The sequence below is a fragment of the Manacus candei genome, unplaced genomic scaffold, assembly GCF_025592945.1.
Source record: "Manacus candei isolate 608988 ecotype Guabito, Panama unplaced genomic scaffold, ASM2559294v1 h1tg000050l, whole genome shotgun sequence".
Classification (NCBI taxonomy): Eukaryota; Metazoa; Chordata; class Aves; order Passeriformes; family Pipridae; genus Manacus; species Manacus candei.
The window spans coordinates 7,368,939-7,389,305 of NW_026138098.1; the positions used below are offsets into that span (position 1 = coordinate 7,368,939).

At 49.7% G+C, this 20,367-nt stretch overlaps 2 protein-coding genes across 3 annotated transcripts in view; one reads left to right on the forward strand and one right to left on the reverse strand.

Annotated features, from left to right (window-relative positions):
* Positions 1–5,630, forward strand: part of INPP5A (inositol polyphosphate-5-phosphatase A) — a 184,192-nt gene extending 178,562 nt beyond the window's left edge. Inside the window, exons 14-16 of one of the 2 annotated variants that reach the window (XM_051801198.1) lie at positions 4,021–4,089; positions 5,271–5,307; positions 5,452–5,630. In XM_051801198.1, coding sequence (XP_051657158.1) covers positions 4,021–4,089; positions 5,271–5,307; positions 5,452–5,501 — 156 coding nt within the window. In that variant the 3' untranslated portion in view covers positions 5,502–5,630. Of the gene's footprint in view, positions 1–4,020; positions 4,090–5,270; positions 5,359–5,451 lie in introns of both variants that reach the window. The other variant, XM_051801199.1, reaches the window with a different exon arrangement.
* Positions 5,631–8,798: 3,168 nt separating this feature from the next.
* On the reverse strand, positions 8,799–11,511 carry NKX6-2 (NK6 homeobox 2). Its single transcript, XM_051801215.1, has 3 exons — positions 11,062–11,511; positions 10,572–10,744; positions 8,799–9,882 (listed from the first exon to the last, which is right to left on the reverse strand). Exons 1-3 carry the CDS (start codon positions 11,474–11,476, stop codon positions 9,634–9,636), a joined length of 837 nt encoding a protein of 278 aa, XP_051657175.1. The 5' UTR covers positions 11,477–11,511; the 3' UTR covers positions 8,799–9,633.
* Positions 11,512–20,367: the final 8,856 nt, after the last annotated feature.

Genomic DNA, 20,367 nt, shown 5'->3' on the forward strand with positions numbered 1-20,367 from the left:
GCTGGGGCTGGGAGACACTGCCTGTCCCTGAGTCTGCCTGTGGCAGACAGTCTCCAGGGTGGAGACAGCACACCATGGCACTAAGAGAAGGGAGGTGCTTCCAGTGCTTTGCACCCCAGAGGGTGGATTTGTCCCCAGTAACCTGCTGGCAGTGACCAAAAGATGAGCTTTCCCAAGTGCTTCTTTTGGTGTCTGAGCTGCCCACGCTGGCTGCCTGTCCTCTGTCCTGTGCCACCTCTGTGCTCCTCAGTGCTGTACTGGGAGCACAGCACTGGGAAACTGCCTGCTTTAAAGACAGTAATAGAAAATACAAAGGCCCCACTAGTGCCCCAGCCCTGTCAACCCTACAGTGACATAAGCAACCGCACTGCCCGTCCCAGAGATTAAGCAGGGACACAGATAGAAGCAGGTATGAGTGGTGCTGGCTGAGAAGTCATGTAATTGAGAAAAAAACCTATCCAGCAACAGCTGGAGGTACCTGAGTTACCAGAGGGGTAGATATCTCAAGGTGTTCCCAAGAATATGTCAAGTCCTAGATGGACCAAATCTATCACTGTCCACTGACTGAGGGCAGTCTCCAGCAGGTCCCTAACTCTGGTATACAGATTAGGTGCCTACATTTAGACATTCCATTAGAGCCTTAAAGATACAGTTGTGGAACATTTTTAGAACATGCAATTCCTCTCGTGATTTTAGGGTATATAGGTTGGGTAAACTTGGTGATGCTCTGTCCAAAATAAAATGACCTAAATATGGTTCAGGACCCTTCAAGTTTTCCTTTTTTGATGTTTCCTCTCTCCTTGCTCCACTCTGCCTTGAGGGCCAGAACAGAGCAGGGAAGGGGTGTGGGATCCGAGGAGATCTCTCCCACATCTTTCTGCTCCCAGCTGGTTTTCCTGCCCCTCTGACTGTGGGCACGATGCAGGAAGGGATGTGCTGCCACATTCCAGCACTGCTGCAGCGAGGGGGTCTTGCTGACCAGACTCAGTGACTGTAACACTTTCCAAACCCCAAATTGCCCAAAGTCACGTGTCTGTCTGTGTGTTCCTGTATAATTAATGCAGTTTAATGGGAGTGAATTACAGAAAATAATCTTTGCAAGTAAATCCGTGTCCTACAGCTTCATGGCTTTTTTTTTCGCCTGTTTAAATTAATTACACCCTTGAAACTTGCTCTCCTGAAGTTTATAACCTTCTGTTTCTCTCTCATCAGGGTTATTTATCTCATGATTAGACTGTTTGCTTTGCAGTATATAACTCACTGAAAGGCTGGGAACATGTTTTCCATAGTTACTCGAATTTCAAGTCAATGCACTTCCTCACACACTTTAATGTGTAAGAAGTCGTCTGCACATCATCTCAGAGTTTCACCCAAATTTTAGACAGTGCATTTACTGCAGTATTTACTAAAAAAACCTGTGAAGCTTCTGAGAAATATAGGCTTTATAGTCAAATAGTAATGTCAAAATCGGTGTTATTTGATCTTCTTATACAAAAATATCATGTGAAAAAGTGAGATTTTACCCAAAATATTACAGATGGTACTTGGTGCCCATGAAATTCCTGAAGAACAAAGGATTAAAACCATGGAAAGAGTGGCCAATGAGGGAAGATTTTTTTCTTAAAGCTATGAATAAGGAGATAGAAGTGTACACAAAGGCTTGAAGAGTGTAAACACTACAGAGGGAAAGGAATTCTTTCTGATTATCTAGAGGGCTATAACTTGGATATAATGGGAGAAAATTAAACAAAGAAAAACAAAGTTAGAGCACTGGAGAAGTTTGCAACTGTGAGGTGAGTTACCCAATTCCCAGTGTCTGTGTAACAAAAACCCAGTCAGTTGGATCACTCAAAGCTTACCTTTAGAAGTGCACAGAATTCTGTCTCTGGAGCTTTGCATTTGCAAACTGTGATCAGGCAGTTTGGGGCATCTCCAGAAACAGAGTGACGGGTGTTGGTGAGGCCAGGCTGGCACAGGGCTGTAACCAGTCGGTCTGTACCAGCACAGGAGTTATCCAGCCCAAAGCCAACCTGGGATTCTGGCCCAGAAAAGAGTCCTTAGAAAAGAATGCTGAGCTGATAGAGGAAAGGGCAAAACGACCTTACAGGTTTCTGTGGTTCTGCACAGGAAGCAGCACTGGCCTTGCAGTGAGAATTTACTCCAGACCTGGGCTTTGAAGCTTTAAAAGAAACTGTGAAGAAAGTAAAAGCCAATTTTAATTAACTGATTAGACTGTAACAAATCCTTTAAATATGTTATTTGAATTTTTAAAGGGTTTTTTGTTGTAATTATCTATTAAATATTCTTAAGCAGGCAGTTATTTTGCTGTATTAATTTTTCATATAGGCAAATAAAGAGTTTATTTTTCTGCCTTAGCAGTTCTGTATTTTATTTCAAACCAAAACTGTAATAAATCTGCATTTAAATCCCAGGTAAGGAAAGGATAGTGTGCACAAATTGCCACTGTACGGTGTGCTCAGCTACACAGTAGGCATTACAGATTGTACAGACATGGGGCTGTAAACAGCTTTCATGCAACATCATCTATCATGCCATGGTCGGTTACCTCACCATCATGTTATTTTATGCTTCCTGAGCCCTAAACCACCAAAGGTTGCCCACTGCTCGGGAGCTGCGCTGATGCCTGATCGCATGAAGTAATGAATGCTCAGCCAAGTGGATATTGTTTCTGCTTGTGCACTGCTGTAATTTGTTTATCTGTCTAAAGATTATGCAGTTGAAAATCCACAATTTTATGCTGCCTTTGTAAATTATCAAGTCGCTTTTGATGAATGTATCCCCACTTCCGATACTGGTGGCATTATGATCTTGAAATATTGGAAAGTGCTCATGCATACAATGCAGAAGGTTATGTTTTTATACTTTTGGCAGGCAACCGTGCTATAAAGTAAATCTGACCTTAAGCTTCCTTACTGCATTAAAGATAATTCAGTTTTAACTTTATAGTCCTAAATGCTACTGTTTATATAAAGTTATTGCCCAGTCAAACTTGACTGATTACAGATGGGAAAGTCTTGACTGTTTCATACAAAATAAATTAGTATTGCCAACTAGTTTAAAGTGCATCTATGATTGTATTAGAGACTGGAGAGTGTGCAGATTGCAGACTTAATTAGCTTATAGAATTAGCATAATAAGAAATTGTCTTGTATGGCAAAGTGTTTCTATTTATTCCTGAAGTGCAGTGTTAGAGATTCAAAACAGACCCTCCAAATCACGTTTATTACAAACAGCAGAAAGATGAGTACATTTTATTGTTCATTAAGCTACAAATGCTAAAGAAGTCGGTGTGTGAGAGTAAAGTTCGACATGGAACAAAATGAAAGCAATTCATAATAGAGACTGGAGGAATGTCATCTTTCATTTGCTGATTTTCTTAAAATCACTGAATGCTTTTTTTTCAGATGAAGAAATTTATCTCAGAGAAATTGTTAAAGATTATATTCATAACCTGAAAATAATCATTCATCTCTCTGAACATTTAAAATCCCCTATATGATGAAATCAAATGCTCTTATAAAGCAACGTGGATTGCATTTAATTCAGAGAATAACATTTATCACACCTAACTCAATGAAAATTGTGTGTTGTTCTTAAAAACAGACTGGTCAAATGTGCCAGCTGCATTTTGCAACAGAAGCCTGGAATGCAGCTACCAAGGAGTCCCTCATTTCCCCCAGCCCGGCGTCAGCCATGAACATTTCCCAAGGCTGCAGCGCAGGGAGGAGGTGCAGAGAGATCAGGAGTTCTGTTCTCAGGGCAAACTGCACAAATTGCTGCATAAACTGCACAAAAATTACTGCAGGCAGGACTGGGCATAAAAGTTCATTTTACACAGACTTTCTCTGGAGAAGCCAAGCAAAGATGTGTTAATATCACCTCATTCAGAAAGTGGTTTGACCTATTTGCACAATATTTCTATGTTTCTTTCTGTTTCTGTAATCTGGAGAATTCTTGGACTGACTAGTGTTTTGTTGTGTTTTGGTTTTTTTTAACTAGTCAGAAAACGATGAGAAGATAGTAATATATGACCACATTGGGCCAAATGTCTGCATGGGGGATCACAAGGTAATTAAACATTTTAGTATTGTATCTTCTAAGTTTTTATTAGGAAGGAGAATGTATGCACTAGGTTCTGTTAATTTTAAAGAGGTTATATCTCTGCCCTATTTTTAAAGTAATACCTTGAAAATGTTTCAAAGTTGAATTCAACTGAAATCAGCCAGTGTACCAGAGTAGCTGCTTGTATGGAAATCAAATAAAGAACAGGATGATGGGCACTAGGAATGAAAGCAGGATACGGTGCAAGCAAAGAAGAGCCATCTGTGCACTTAAAACTGTTCTAAAACAAAAGTAATTTCATTGGGTTATCAGAGATGCTTCTAAATCTTAGCTTCAATTAGGTTGGTGCCTAGGTGCTTATTAGAAAAAGAACATATTGGTAGTTCCGTATTCAAACAGCAACTGATAAAAAGAATATAGGAAAAGGACATAAAATTGCATAAATACCTGATGTTAAAAATAATAAAAATACCTGAAATTTACAATCTTCTCTGCTGAAAATACCGGATGGAAAGCTAAGTTAGAAATACCTCAAAACAGAGTATTTACTTTCTTAGAAAAAAGCCAGTTGAGGAGTAGGAGGAAACCTCTGAAAGCCCATCTAAAATCAGCACTGAGGCTCCTGAATGATAATGCAGAGAGGGATAGTGGGTAATTACACGTGTGTGTGCACACATAAATCCAGACTCACAAATACATACCCCTGTTTACTTCCATGGGCAGAGTTCTTGTGAGACAGAGCATTGTCTTCTAAGGAAGAATGCACTTAAGGCATTGGTCCAGAATCAGCCCAATCAGGTTTTAAAATACAGAAGTTTACTAACTTACCCAGTAAATGAAAAGTTCAGTGTGTCAGCACCGGGACAGCCAGTTCAGAAACAGCAATTTTTGTTTCCTTTGTCACCGAAGTGGCATGTCACTTCCAGTGGAGCTGATTCTGTGACAGAAGGGAGACGTGTGTGGGACCTGATTCTCTTCCCACAGAAATCAGTGGAAAATTGTCCCTTAGATTTCAGTGGGAGCAGAAATCTGTGAGGAGATTATGTAATTCCCTTGTGCATTTTGTAGATAGATTAATTCAAAAACTTATTGCACCATTTTGTTGTGTTTGCTACTGACTGTAAAAAAAAAAAAAAAAAGTGTCTATTTCAAATGTGTAACTTCTATTTTTCCCTAACTTGCTGCAGCCTGTGTTCCTGTCCTTTCGAATAGCTGCTGGGGCAGGTAAACCTATTGCAAATGTGCACAAGTGTTGTGTCGTGCAGTGATGTGGTGGTAAATATCATCTTTTTCCTTTACGTTTATATTTTCTACATCATTTCCCCTGTGTTTATCTTTCTTTTTAAAAAAATGCCAATTCTGCAACAGGAAAAAGATGCCTACGAAGTGAGAAGATTTTCCGTGAAACCACCCTGTAGGAGGGAAGGCAGCACCCGAAATCCATAATCCCAACAGCTGTATTGATCAATCCAGTCCCGAGTGCCACATTTTTAGACTGCTGATCGTACACTATGCTTCAGCATCTGGACTCTGTTCGAGAGAAGCCTCACATACCTCACTGTCTTGTATGTTCATGTGACATCAAGTAGAAATGTGGAATTATTTTTTATATATATGTCACAGTTCTGTTGCCAAAACTCTAAATAGACAGCAGAGATGTTATGTATTTTAGATTTCACGACTTTCAACTTTTAATAAGTGTTTGTCAATGTGGAAAAGCTATTTCAGCATATTATAAACTTTTAAAGGTATCATGCCTAACATTATATATCTTTACCACTTTGGGGTTTTGTACATTGGATTGTATAGATAGAGATATTGATGGTTTTAAATGGTATTTTCTTTGTTGACCAAGGCTTATGGTTTGTGTTTTAGTTTTAGTATTTTGTTTTTCATTTTTATAATTTTTTCTCATTTTATTTACTATACTGCCATGTTACATGGTTTTTGAATCACACAGCAGCTGCTTTCTATACATACATATATATGTGTGTGTATATATATATGTATGTATGTGTATATATACACAGATATATAAATAATTTATAAACCTGACCAAACTTACGCTAAATATACTTTCCAATATGAATGCTTGAGAGTGCCATATCAGCAGTTAGTGTTGGAGTCTTAGCAGGTTTAGTTAAGTGTACATTGACAACCAACATTTATATAATAAATAATATATAGCAATGCCATCCTGGATACAGATATATAGCATACTATATAGCACATATATTAGCAGTTTCACTTTGTTACTCCTATAATCCCTTCTTTCTATGTAATATTAAGGATTGAATGTGAAGTTCTTAGCTAGGTTTGGGTGTAACTTTCCAGAATTTTGTAAACTGTTTTTGTCCGTCTTTTGTTACTGTTTTTTGGTGCCAAGTATTCTATATTGAAACAATAACAACGCGGGAGAAGAAAAATATAGTCTGCTTCAAGTAGCAACTATATTGGACACAGACTGTATTTATACAGTGTTAAAGGAAAAAAAAAACAACAACCCAACTGTAAATTTTCCTGGTTAGTAGCTCAGTGCAGCCTACAATATAGTCTTGTTACAGACATTTTTCTCCCACCACTAAATACAACATTAAAAGGTGATTAGGGAGTCTGTTGATGAAACACAAATGTATGTTTTATTGATTTAATTTAGAACACTACAGAGTTCATGGACTGCGTGATGGCATTAGATTGATGCTTGATTTTGGTATAAATCACTACCACTGAAAATGATTTGATGTCCGCTTGCAGAGTGTTTTCTCAACAGCACAACCCGGTTTATATCAAGTATCGTTGCCCAAAGGGTGTCTGCAGCTCTGTATTGTTATTGTGCCATGTTGCATTATAACCACACAGTAATTCTATTTAAGCAAACTCAACTCATGATAACTTTGAAGGCCTTTAGAAATGAGTACTCTGGTTCTCAAGCAATAAAACTAATCATGGTGAACACGGCTGTGTCTGCCCCTTTAATTTGGGCATTGGGGATTACAGGGAAATTATTAAATTGTCACATTTCTTATTAGTGAGATACCTGTTAATCTCCTGCCAATTAACAAGGTTATTTTTCACATGAAAACCTGTATGATAGGATGCAGTTCTGGTGTTAATCGAATCACAATACAAACCGAGGGAAAGGCACTGAGGATCTGCTGTGGGAGCGCTGACGTACGGAGGGGATGCAGCTTCACGAGCTGTTCACGAGATGCCAGTCCCCAGCAGGTCAGGAAATGTGCCACCATAAACTTCGTGATTACCTCAAGTTTCAGAAAAAAACTCCGCAGCCTTTTCCAGCTGGGACCGAAGCCTCGTGTGCCGATGAACGGGCCGGAGCTGCGGGGCCGTCCGGGGCCCGAACCCCTCCGGGGGCGCAGGAGCTGCTGAGAGCGCCCCGAACGGAACCTCTTGCGGTTTCGAAACGCAGCTTTCGCATTTAAACAGCCCCGGAGGTGTATCCGGGGCTCGTGGGGAGCAGGGCCGTGCCGATCCCGGCGGACACGCCGCTGCAGCCCCGGGAGGGCCGAGAAGCGACGGGCTCTGGCTCTGGCCCGGGCCGGGTCGTGCCGAGTCCCCTCGCCGGGCGCTGCCGATGGGCCGCGTCCCCGGGCTGATGGTCCAGCGGAGCCGCCTCGTCCCGTAACGCGGGGCCACCACCGAGCCTGTTTCGTTCAACAACTGCGGGAAGGGGCAGGTGGGAAGGATTGGGCTCCAACGCAGGTGTTTTTATCCAGCCATTTCCCCTCAGGAGCCCGGTCCCAGCGCCCGGGCTCAGCGTGCTCACAGCCGGGCGAAGATTAATCACTAAACTCGACTCACTCCCTCCGTAAGCGCGGAACAACCGAGCGCGGCCGCGGTCACTGCGTAGGGACCTGCGGGACCCCCCGCCCTCCCCGGGAGCTGCCCCGGCAGGAGCGCACGGGAATCAATCACAGCGAGCGGCGGCACCGGGAGCGGAGGTGCTCCGCGGGGGAGGCCCCGACGCCCGCCCGAAGGGGCGCGGAGCGGCAGCGGCGGCGCCCGAACAGCGCCGGAGCGGGGACCGGGCCAGGCCCCGCCGCTCCGAGCCCCTTCCCACCGACGGGGGCCCGTGTCGTGCCTCGACGTGCGCGGCATCTGCGCGGGGGGTGATGGCACATCCTCGGGAGCGCGGACAGGGGCGGCCGAGCCGCGTCCCTCCGCTGTGCGGAAGGCGGATGCGGGGCCGGGCCCCGTAAGTGCCCGGGGAGCCGTCACGGCCCCCTCCCGCCGCGCCCGGGTCCGTGTCCCTGCGCTGGTTGCCGGGCAGTGGCAGCGGGGCCGCCCGCGGTGCGGCCGCTGCCTTTGCTCGGACTGCAAAGCCGTAGCTGAGACACGGGAAGAAAAGAACGTCTCGTTCACAGACAAAAAAAAAAAAAGCACCTTGGCGGCGCGGGCGGCTCAGGCCCACAGGGCCTCGCGTGTGCAGAGAGGACAAACGCGGAGCCTCGGCGGCCGGTTCGGGCACGGGCGCGCCCGCAGGTGCTGGACCGGGGCCCACGGGCACGTCCCGGGATCCCGGCGGGAAGCGGCGAGAGGAGCTCAAAGGCCTCCGCCGCGGATCTCAACGAGTTCGGGTCTTTGCAGCGGCCGGTACCCGGGCAGCACCGAGGGACGTGTCCCGGCCTCTACCTCTCCTCCCCGGAGCAGACCCCATCCCCCGCCCGCCGCCACGCTCTGGGACCCAGGGACCGGCGCTCCCGGCAGGTTCGGGCTGCACTTTCAGCCGCGGGTCTCTCCCCTCCGGGGCGGGTTCCCGTGTGGCAGCGATCGCGGCCCCCGGCAGTGGCCAGCGGGCCCAGGGCACTCCCGGCTCAGCCGCCAGCCCGACCGCAGCAGCTCCTTTTCCCCGGCGGAGCAGCGCCCGGCCCGGGGGCTATGGGCACCCTACAGGAGCGTCGCGGTCCCCGGGCCCCCAAGAGCAGCAGGGCCAGGACTGAGAACGAGAAATGTGGGAAGAAAGTCGCTAAAAAAGAAGCTTGTTAAATAATTTATTGATTTATACAAAGTCTTTCCAACACGTGTGGAGACATTATTTGATCCCAATGTAAAATCAAGTGTCCATTTTTCTCTCGTGCTTTTTTTTTTGGGCGTTGTTTTGGTTTTTGGTATTATTAAGCATAAAATCCGGAGGCAGGAGAAATGAAACCGCCAAAACACTGAGGGACAAGGAGTGAAAGAAAACTGCCGTTTTTACACTAGAAATATACATCACGAAATCTGAAATTTACTATATACAACGTGGCTGAGCTTGGATTTGGAGACCCATAGAAAACGTAACAAAACCTGATTGTTAGGTGCAGGAGACCAGCAGGAAGGCTAAAGGAAAGAGCAGGAATCTTAAAGGGACACAAATAAAACCCAAAAAGTCGAAAAAATTTCTCTGAAATTTACATCGATGAGAAAGAAAATAATTTCATAACTTATTCTGTAAAAAATATATATACATTTCACATACATCTCAGGCTGTACAACACACCACTTCAAACACCCAGCTACACTCGCCCCATCGCGGCCATCGGCCTCCTGCCCTCACAAGGTGTCCGAGCTGGTGCTGCAGGGGCTGACAAGGGACAGGTTCGTGGATTTGTGCTTTTTCAATAGCCTTGTGATTTTTTCGTCATCTGAGTTGGGGTCCAGGGGCTTGTTGTATTCGTCATCGTCCTCATTGTCCGAGCTCTCCTTCAGCTTCTCCGTCTCCGAGTCGTGCTTCTTCTTCGCCGAGGCCATCTCCGCCGCGTGTCTCTTCCGCCACTTGGTCCGTCTGTTCTGGAACCACACCTGGGCACCGGCAGCGGGCACGGCTTAGGAACGGCCTCGGCCCCGCCGCCGCGCCCGCCCCCGCCCGCAGCCGTCCCGTTCTGTCCCGTCCCGTCCCGCAGCGCGGGCCCGCACTGGGCAGGGGGTGGCGGGACCCCGAGCAGCTCCGGGGAGGGGACGCCCCGCTGGGGACACCTGCCCAGCTCTGCGGGGCCGTCGCCAGACGGAACTGTGCGGCGGTAAAAGCAGCAGCTTTGCAGAGCAGTTGTTAATTTGGGAACAGGATACGATGGGCAGGAAAATAACTATTTTTGGCTCCCGATGCACCCCAACGCTCAGATGTGCATGCAGGCTTTGCTAAAAAATTTGGGGGGTTACATAAGGTAAAGTTGTGCCAGCGGACACGATCCTCCTGGAAAAGTGACCTGTCGAAAGCAATTACCTGCGAGGGGCTTTTCTTTTTGGTTGTTGTTGGGGTGAGCTTTTGAAAATATATTATGTCTGTCTACATTAAATCGTTTGCAGCAAAGAGAGCTCTAAAAATTGGCCTAAAATCTATCCGATACCGAAATATAATTTAAATTCTAAAGGACTTTAAAAAAATCCCTGTACTGTTGCGTAGTGTTCGTGGTCACTGGCAATTACCGAGACAGCAGAAAGCGGCCGCGGACAGGGAGCGGGAGAGGGGGGAGTCCGCGGGACGGACCTACCTTCACCTGGCTCTCGGTCATCCCCAGGGAGTAGGCGAGCCGAGCGCGCTCCGGTCCTGCCAAGTATTTCGTCTGTTCGAAGGTTTTCTCTAATGCAAATATCTGCTGCCCAGAGAAAGTCGGTCGAGAGTGTTTCTTCTTGCCGTCCTTGTCCAAAACCATCCCTGTCTGAGCTAAAACCGGAGAAAGAGCTGCGTCAGGGACGGGCTCTGCACCGGTCCCGGCCCAGAACCGGGCCCCGCCTGGCGCTGCAGGGGAGCGGCCGCTTCGGGTATCCGCCAGCCCTAGAGCGGGGCTCGGTGCGGAACACGCCGGGGGCCGCGGGGGCCGAGCGACCGGCACCGGGCCTTCTTGCCGAGCGCCGCGCCCGCTGCCTCGCTGGGCCGCCCGCCCCGTCCACCGCGCCCGCCCGCCCGCGGCTTGGGGCCGCCCCGGCTCCGCACCCCAGGCCACCTGCTCCCCGCACCCCGACAGAACCGGCTGCACTTACCGGGACAGGCGAGCCGGGGGTCTCTCCAGGGAGAGCCTTGCACCACTCCCGGCCAGAAAATGGGCGGCCGCCCCGGCAGCTCCGCCAGGGGTTTCGGGTAGCGAGAGACGGCGGCGGGGCTGAAGTACATCCCGGCCGAGGCCGCCAGCCCGTTGATGCGGGGCAGCCCACCCAGCAGGTTGCTGGCGCTGCCCACGGGCCGCCCCAGGATGTCGCTTATTCCGTGCGGTGTCCCCAAGGGGAGCTGCGTGTTGAGTCCGCCCAGGGCCGGCGCCTTGAAGCCGGAGGGGTTCTGCAAGGCGTAGGGGAAGAGGGAGGTCTTCATCTCGGCCATGTTGTGCAGCGCGGCCAGCGGCGCACTGCTGAGGACGAACGCACTCTGGCGATTAGCATCCATCTGCCCCACCGCTAACATCTGCGGGCATCAGCGAGCGCGGCTCCCTCCCAACCGCGCCGCGGCCGCTCCGCTGGAGCCCCGCGCCGCGGGAGCGTGGCCGCGGGCGGGACGGGCTCCTCGCCGCTCGCAGGATCTCAGCAAGTACCGAAGTTTGCTGGGAGCAGGAAAACTCCGGCGCTTCCCCGTCTGCGGCTGGCCGGCGCGCGCCGCCAACGTCCAGGCTGGAAAGCGGCGAAAGCCGAGCAGGGGTACCGCGGGAGTCCCGGGAGGAAGAGCCCCCGCGGCGGCGCGCCCGGCGGGCTGCGGGCCCTGCGCTCCGCGCGCGATCCGGCGGGAGGGGGTGCGGGACCGGCGGCTCCGCGCGTGGCCCCGGCCGCGTGTCCGGCGGCGGCGGGCACGCTCCGCGCCCTCCCCGCGCGCAGATAACCGCGCGGGCACCTGCGCGCCCCGCGCCCATTGGGCGGCCGCCGCCCCGCGCCGCCGCCACCGCCCAATCGGAGGGCGGCGCGCGCCCCCACCCAGACACGTCACGGCCGGGCCGGGCGAGCGCGCGGGGCCGCACGTGGCGGGGCCGCGCCCGACGGGACCCCCGAGGGGACCCCGGGGAGACCCCCGGCCCCGCAGCACCGGGCGGGGCACCCGGCTCTGAGCACCGAGCGGCTCCGGGCAGCGGCCGCGGGGCCGGCCGAGCGCCGCTCGGGGCGGGGTCCGGCGGCTGCGCTGCCCCGCGGCACTGGGCGGGAGGCGCTGCGCGGGAATGCGCGGCTCGATCGCTGTTCTGTCGCGTAATCGGCTCCGTCTTCAGCTGCGGGGCGGCCGTTCCCTCGCATAAGAGTCCACGTTTAAAGCGGTTCTAAGAAATGGTCTTATGCCCTGGGAATAATTGGTTTGTTCAACTTTGTTGCCTGTTCTGAAACCCTCTGGCCTCGGAGAGGGCTTCCCTCCCTCACTCCGAGACGCGACGAAGGTTTTTAAAGGAAGAAAAACTGCTGTTACATCATAGCGGAACGAAGCTCGTTCGCGCGAATAAAATGACCACAGATATTCGTAATCGAAAGCATGATTAATTGTCAAGAAAAGAAGAATTCGGATTTGAGAGTTTTATAGAAAATAATTCTGGAAACGGGGCTTATAGCACGTTCTCCGCCTTAAAACTGCTTTCTCCTACAAGTCTGATGCGTTGTTAACCAAGGAAAACACCAACAAGCGGGGAGTTAAAACTTTTCCAAATGTTCACAAAGTAAACAAGACCGGACTTGATCATATCAGAACAATTATTCAAGCGCGTGGTCCTTTGGATGTGGTTATGTCTGTCATCAGAATCGTTTACAGGTGAACAGGGTTTCGTTTAACCTGTAACCATAATGTCAGTGTAAGTTTGGGAAGTAATTATTCGGGCTCAGTCAATGGTCTTTGTTTTCAGCCGCTGGAATTACGGGATGTAACAGTCCGTGCGTCTTGTTTTGCGCATCTTTGTAAATAACTTGGCGTACAAACGTGAGATTAAAAACGACGCTGCGCTAAAGAAGGTTTGATAAACGGCTTCACTGTTTTTCCCTCCGTCTGTTGCAAACAGCAGCAGCGCAGGGAGCAGTCACAGTGTATCGGGTTCCCGGTAGAGCCCCATTAGCTGTGTCCAGGCTCGTTTCGGCGCCGCCTGCGTGCGATGGGAAGGGGGTGGCGATGCCACCTGCTCCCTCCGCCCCCGGCGCGGCTCCGGCTCACGGCGCCGTTGGAAGCTGCTGGAGGCGGCCCCGGCGGGGCTGACGGGCCCTCCCGGAGGGCCGCGGGCCCTCCCGGAGACTGGTGACAGCCCCTCCCGAGCGGGCAGGGGCCGGCGCGCCGCCAGCCCGCGGCTCGGCTCGGTCTCCGCCTGCCCGCACAGACCGCCGGGTTCGCCCGCGTCCAGCCGCCCTGCCCGCACCCGTGCGGTGCTTCGGACCAGAGGCGCCTCCGCCCGCCGAGCCCGCAGGTGTTGCGCCTTGAATGGGGGCCCCGCAGCGCTGACCGGCTCGGCTCGGCTCGGCTCACGGGGGGGACGCCTCCACCCCCGCCCGGGCGAGGGCCGGGCGCTGTTCCAGACAGCCGGCAGCCGCTCACCGAGGAGGGGCCAAGTAGGGATGCTGCTGCCTTGGCGGGACCGATGGAACGAGGTAAGAGCGCGGCCTCCGCCGTCCGTGCTGCGGCCGGGCGACATCGACCCCCGGCCGCCCCGACGGGCTTGCTCGCCGCCGGTAGCGGAGGGAGGTGGCGGAGCGCAGTGCCCGCCTGCCTCCTGCTCCCCTGGGACACTCGAAAGTGCCCGTGTCTGTGCGTCGCCGCCGCCCCGCTCCCGCAGGAGGTTTCTCGGCTTTGGCCGCAGCCGGGAGCGCGCAGACACCCGACGCGCGTCAGCCCCGGCGGCCTCTGGACCTCGGCGGCCGGTGACCCTGTGGGGGCCGCAGCCCCGGGACCCCGGTCCGCTCGGCGTGCTGGTCCCGGGGGCAGAGCCAAAGCCTCCCGCCCCGTCCAAAGGCGCGCTCGGAGGTCAGTTGGCAATTTGTATCTGTCATCAGTGACGCTTCTTGCGTTCGTCCTGTTCATTGACTTTCCCGAAATTTCATACCACTTTTTTCCAAGTGGAAATATGTGGGGTTTATCTCTGCAGACCTCTCGGCGTGATAAATCTGCTTTTGTATCTGGTCTTCCCATGCGGTGTGGCACCGAAGGAGGAAGCCGCGGGCAGGCATCGCCCGGTATCTCCGGCTCCGCGCCCCCGGCAGTCACCTCCCGCCCCGCTGCTCCCTCTCCCCGATGCCGCCGGGTCCCAGGCGCTGCCAGGCTGCTCCGGTTCCAAGCACTCCCTAACCCTTAAGCAATCCCCGTTCTGGCGGCAGAGCCCGTGACCCTCGGGGACGTCGCAGCGGCCGGGCAGCCTCCGGGGCCACGGCACCATCCGCTGTGCGAGCCCTGGCGCCGCCGGAGCCGCGCCCGGCAGGCGCTGCTCTCCCAGCGGAGAGGTGCCCTCGGTAAAATAAGCCGGGGCTCCCGTCCCCAGGAGGCAGCGGCTCAGCGGCTGCCGGGGCGCTCGCTGTCCCCGGTGCTGCCGAGCCCGCCTTGGCAGAGGAGTTTCTCGAGCGGACATAAACCAGCCCGAGGCGTTTGCGAGGGCCGGTGCGGGCGCTCTCCCGGCTCAGTGCGGCAGCGTTGCAGCCCCGCCGGGGCAGTTCGGGTCGCTGCTTTCGGGAGGCTCATTTCGGCGGAGCAGAACAGGGCCGAGCCGCGGGCAGTGCCGGCCACGGGCCGGGCCCCGCTGCCCCCCGGGCCCCGCCGCCCCCCGCGCCCTCCGCCCCGGCCCGGCCCGGCCCGGCCTCGCCCGCCGCCGCTCCCCGGCGGCGCCCCCTGGCGGGGTCCGGTGCGCAGCGCGGTTCGTCCGCGGTGCGCTGCCCCGAACTGCCCCGCTCCATCTCGCTGCCCCCGAACTGCCCGGCTCCATCTCGCTGCCCCCGAACTGCCCGGCTCCATCTCGCTGCCCCGAACTGCCCGGCTCCATCTCGCTGCCCCCGAACTGCCCGGCTCCATCTCGCTACCCCGAACTGCCCGGCTCCATCTCGCTGCCCCGAACTGCCCGGCTCCATCTCTCTCCCCCTGCACTGCCCGGTTCCATCTCGCTCGCCGGCCGTGCCCGGTCCCGCCGCTGTTCCCCGTCCCGGGTGTGCCGTGGCAGCGGTGAGACGGGGCGGAGGGGCCGCAGCGCTGTCCCCGCATGGTGCCAGAGTCGGGCCGTGGCGGGGGAGACCCGCGGCACTGACGGACGCGCCGGGCGAGGTTCCAGGCGGGGGCAGGGAACGAGTTTCCACCATTTAAAGTTAACGAGCGTTTTGATTTGCTCGTGGCATGAGTAACATTTCCTACAAATGACATAGAAACAAAACTGAAATTACTAACACCAAAATCGGCTGGGACTGAGGCATTCCAGCATCCTCAGAAAGGAGTATTGCAGGATGTAGACCAGTATGAAATGCTACATTACAAATAACCTCAGGCAAGTTCTGTTTAACCTTCTGGTACTTGTTTTTGTAATGCATACAGCCATGGAGCTTCTGTGCAGCTGAAAATGTCTGAGAGGCTGTGGACTAAACGAAAATAAACCACGAGTAAGAATACTTTTTGGTTTAGTTTTATTGGGTGTAAACGCATGTGCTTTCTGTCTCATTTTATGACTACAGGGAAGTCAGATGCACAGTACACGAAAGCATTCCCCAGTGTATTGTACTTTATTGCAAAGTGCAGCTGTGAAGCCCATGTAAAACCAGAGTGACTGGGGGAGTGGGAGCTCAGAGCAGCTCTCCACATGGGCTTCCTTTCCCGAGTTATTCTGCTGCTGGTGAAGGTAGGAGTGGAGGAGGGAGGGAAATTGTATTGTTGCATGGAATTAGAGTGTTAGTGACAAGAGAGCAGTAAAATCCATGTCCTGGCCCTGTGATGATGCTATCTACCTGTGTTCCTGACAGCATGGATGCTGCTTCTTCACAGCACACCTAAAGGAGATCCTTGTGTTTAAAAATGAGGGGTATTTTGATCTAATAATGCAGTCACTAGAAAACAAAGTCATTTTAGACTAGAAGATCTTTGTTGAAACATCCTCACAGGATGATGTATGTTCTGGGAAAGGCCATATTTAATATTTTTCATTATTATCCTTGGCACAAAAAGTAGGAATATGCTAATGGTGCAGAGCTGAGTCCTCATCAGTCTGGTGTAGCATACAAGAGAAACCGGGTGACCTTGAGAACAGTGTAACAGAAATGTGAAGAAATTTAAAAAGGCAGAAATGAAGTTATTGCCATAGGGTGCAGTATAATTATATTATTGTACTTAGGACAAAATGCAAAACAACATTTCATACGGCTGTGGTAGAGTTCAGAGTCTCACTTTTAGGAGAGAGATTTGTGGATTTTTTTCTTCCCCATGGGCTTGAAATTGCAGAGAACAGAAATTCTGTGCCTGTGCATGCCCAGCCATCTTGGCAGGGCTGACTATTGATGTGCTTGTCCTGGGTCTGCTTGAAGTGGCAGACTAGGGTGAAGTTCAAGACATGAAGAAAAACAGTTAGGTACCAAGGGGTCAGGTTTAGCAATCTGCAAAATCCTTTCTCTCTCAAAATCCCGTTTTCTGTTTCCCATTGTTAGTCTGACAGGCAGAGGCAGCAAAGGCCCAAGGTGCCAGGCAGGTTTCTGCTGGAGTGGGTTGTTCCTGTCTGCAGATGGAGCAGGTCTTTGGTTTCAAGGTTTGTTGAGCTCCCAGCAGAGGATGCTGTGGCTGAGGGCAAAGTGATATCTTCTGTAAAATCAACCTGTAAGAGGATAAAAGGCTTTCCCGTGGGCTGATCTGCCTGCAGCACGTTTGCTGTAGGCAGCATAGTTAGTTCAGTTTAGTTAGTTCAGTTCATTAGTTTGCCACCAAGCCACCCGAGTTTTATGACACTTTCAGAAAGCCGAGGAATGCACATATGGTCTGTCTTCCTGAATTGTTATCCCCTTCCTGAAAGGTGTGTGTTTGCTGCAGTGGAAGCAGAGGCAGAGGTCAGTGGGGCTGGCAGGAGCCCCGCCACTGCACCACGGAGGGCAGGGACAGGATGAGCCTCACCTGAGGGATGCAGCAATCCAGGCTGGACTAAATGCTGTGCTGTTTTCTCTGGGCTGTCCCCTGAGCACAGTAAACTGAGCCACTTTACTCTGGCACTGCTGTGACTTCAGCACAGTCAACTCGTTCATCCAATTGCCTCCGTCAAAAATCACAGGTTTCTCTCAGGACCGCCTGTGAAAGATGATGGATTGGTTGTTGGTACGAAGCAGAATTCAGGATGATGATATGCTGGGGGTTGTCTGTGCCCAAAAACTGAGAGGGAAGATGATACCATGGAGAACAACCACTTTTCTATCCCTTCTTTATGACAAATTAATTCCTGAAATCACAAGCAATGGTTTCTTGTCATATGGCTTTCTTTTTGCTGACAAGTTTTGCAGGCTTTTTATGGTTTGCCTGTTGCAAACAAACACTTGTGGCTGTATAAAGGAGTAGTTTGATTTTCTAAGTTTTCATAGGTTAACAAAAGAGCTCAACATAAAGCTGCCAAAACAGATTTTTTTTTCGCAAGCTCCTCTTGGCACATTTTTATGTAAAAGTTGGATCTACTTTTTCTGTTTCTAACCTGTACCCTTCTTGGGAAGTTAACTTCATCTACCAAGCACATAGATGAGACTGCCTTTTAGTGCTTTTTAGAAAGAACAAAACCAAAAGGTTTAGTATGTATTACAACCTTGTGCCTTTTTAAGGCTTTAATCTCATTATTGGGGTTGAGGGAGAGCTATATATAAAAATCCTATCAAAATAACTTATTCCTGCTGAAGATTGGGTGTGATTTTGAAGGTATCATGAGGAAGTTTTCAACACCTCTGTGTGGATTGGTCTGCTTTGGATTTTAAGCCACAAGTTTTTGAACCTCTGGAAAACATGAATTCTGTTTAAGGAAAGTTTTTGTCATGTCAAAATTACCACTCATTACTGTAAATATGGTCATTGAAGGAAAATAGCATGGACATAATTTTATATATATTTTTAAGACCAGAAATTAGGCAGTATTTTTGCAGGTGATACTTCTGAGAGATTAAAGATAAACAGTTGTCAGCATTAGCTTTGTTCTCTCTGTTGTGTATCATGGCAGGCACTCTTAAGAAGGACGTGGTAGGCAGGGGTTATTTTTTTTGTTTAATGTCCTTTTCAAAATGAAGAGCTTTTCCTACCCAGTGGATCTGGGGGCCAGTTGGTGGTGGATGGAATTGCTGGTACAGTTTCCACCAGATCACTGGTGTTGCTGAAATTCCTGGGACTTTGATATTTTTTTTTTCCCTGTCTGGAAACCCTGATTTACGTGTTGCTTTTCTTCTGCCAGTGGCTTAGATTGTTGTCTGTATTAAGAGAATTGACTTCTTAAGTCACCTCAGACCAAGCCACCCACCAACCCTCTCTCCCTTCTCCAAGGTTGCTCTTTTCCTACTTGTCTCCACTCTAATAGTTTATCCTTTTAATGAGAGAAGGCTACAAGTTATTCTTTCTAAGTGAGATAAGTCCTTGTGAGCTCTATTTTGTCTCCCCAAGTCTGGGAAATCGTTTGCCCTTATTTGTATTAAACAGATGTATATACTTTACCGCAAGTCATTAGTGCTATAAAGAGATTGCTTCCTATTGATAGCCTGGATGGGGGAATTCAGGAGTAAATTGCCAATAAATAAAGAGTGTACTTGTAAGCACTATTGATTCTCTCTGAGCCACAGAGAAATGTTTTGTTAGTAAAACTCTTCCTGAATGTGCAAGTGAGGTTAAAAAAAAAAAGTAATTAGGGATTACTGAAAGCAAGGTGAGGGGAATGGGGGATGATGTGGGGTGAGAAGCTTATATCATTTTCTTTGAAGGGTACAGTTTGTAAAGACAACTGCTAAAAACGTGACAGTAGTTCTTCCAGACACCCTCAGAAATCCTGGAGGCAATCCTTAGAAAACTGAAGGGTCAGCACAGTGTTTCTTTCATGTGATGTATAACTACAGAGTGGCAGGAGAGTTTCCCAAATCATCATGATAGGAAATGAAAGTATTATTTGCATAGGAAATGGAATACTGGTGGGATTCGAATTCCTTTCATGTTGTCTGTGTTTTGCAACAGTCTGGAAATTGCTTTTCTGAACTGTTTGAGGAATGTTTTAACATATGCTGATGGACAGACATTAGGAGCCAGTTCGGGAGCAGGTAGGAAGAGTACAGGTGTGGTTCTGAAGGACAGCAGAGTCCTTCCACTGGGAGCTGGAAGAACAGCAAACTATTCAGGTCCATGGCTGCTGTAACCATGGGACTTGAACTGCCATATATGTTTCTTCCATATTCATCCAGCTCGCTGAAGATCAGTGTTATGTACAGAGCTGTCTTCCTGGAAAGACGACAGGACAGAACTGGATGGACAGCAGGACAAAGCTGCTGTGGTGTTCTCTGTGAAACCGTGGTCAGTGGTACAATTCCCATCATCTACAGTGCATAGATTCCATGATGGAATCGATATTTGTAAACTGACAGACCATTTCTTTAAGTGTCTCAACAGAATAATGGATTATAATCTCACTTAATTTTTGGCAAACCTTTTAATTGTGGTTGATTGGAAGATTCTCCTGGTGATCTGCTGGTCTTCCTCACTGTTATTTGAAGAAGACACAAAACACTGATAAATGATGGGCATACATCAGTCATTTAGTTCTGTTAGACACAATTTTGGAATTACCTTGGATGTCCATAAGTAGATCAGATAAATAACATTCATTTTATGTTGTTATTCTTAGTAAAAACAAAGTTTTATTGGACTGTTGTACATTAAAGATATCCTACATCTTCAGGAAACTGATTTCTTCAGACTAAAACAACAGTATGAATTCAGAAAGTTTCAGGTTATATGACAAATTTATCACATACTGCTTTCTTTATGTGTTTTGTTTATGTGTTTTTCCTCACCATTAAGACATATTAAATGTGAATATATTTAAGAAATTATATGCTATCTGTAGAGTGTTTTGGTTGGTTGGTTGATTGATTGTGGTTTGGATTTTCTTTCTTTTGTTTTGTTTAAACACTTACCTTATGTTTTGTTCTGAAAAGCTCTTACAAAATTCATTACCTCTTCTCCCCTTGGGTTTTATCTACTTTTCTAGATCTCTTTCCTTCTATCTTTCTTTGTTTCCATAATCAGTGATGATGTTATTTAGGTTTTCTTTTGGAGATATATGATATTTATTCCACAGATATTTAAAAATTAACAAAGAATGCTTTTTAAAGATCAGTTGTCAAAACACTCGAGAAAAGAACCTTCCTTGGAAACAAAACTGCTTA

What these genes read in the sequence shown, in the direction of transcription:
- NKX6-2 (XM_051801215.1), bottom strand. Translation starts at nt 11,476, where the DNA reads ATGTTAGCGGTGGGGCAGATGGATGCTAATCGCCAGAGTGCGTTCGTC. An exon ending in CCCCCGGCTCGCCTGTCCCG is followed by an intron (nt 10,745 to 11,061) that starts GTAAGTGCAGCC and finishes CTCCGGTTTTAG; the next exon opens with CTCAGACAGGGATGGTTTTG. An exon ending in TGACCGAGAGCCAGGTGAAG is followed by an intron (nt 9,883 to 10,571) that starts GTAGGTCCGTCC and finishes GCCGGTGCCCAG; the next exon opens with GTGTGGTTCCAGAACAGACG.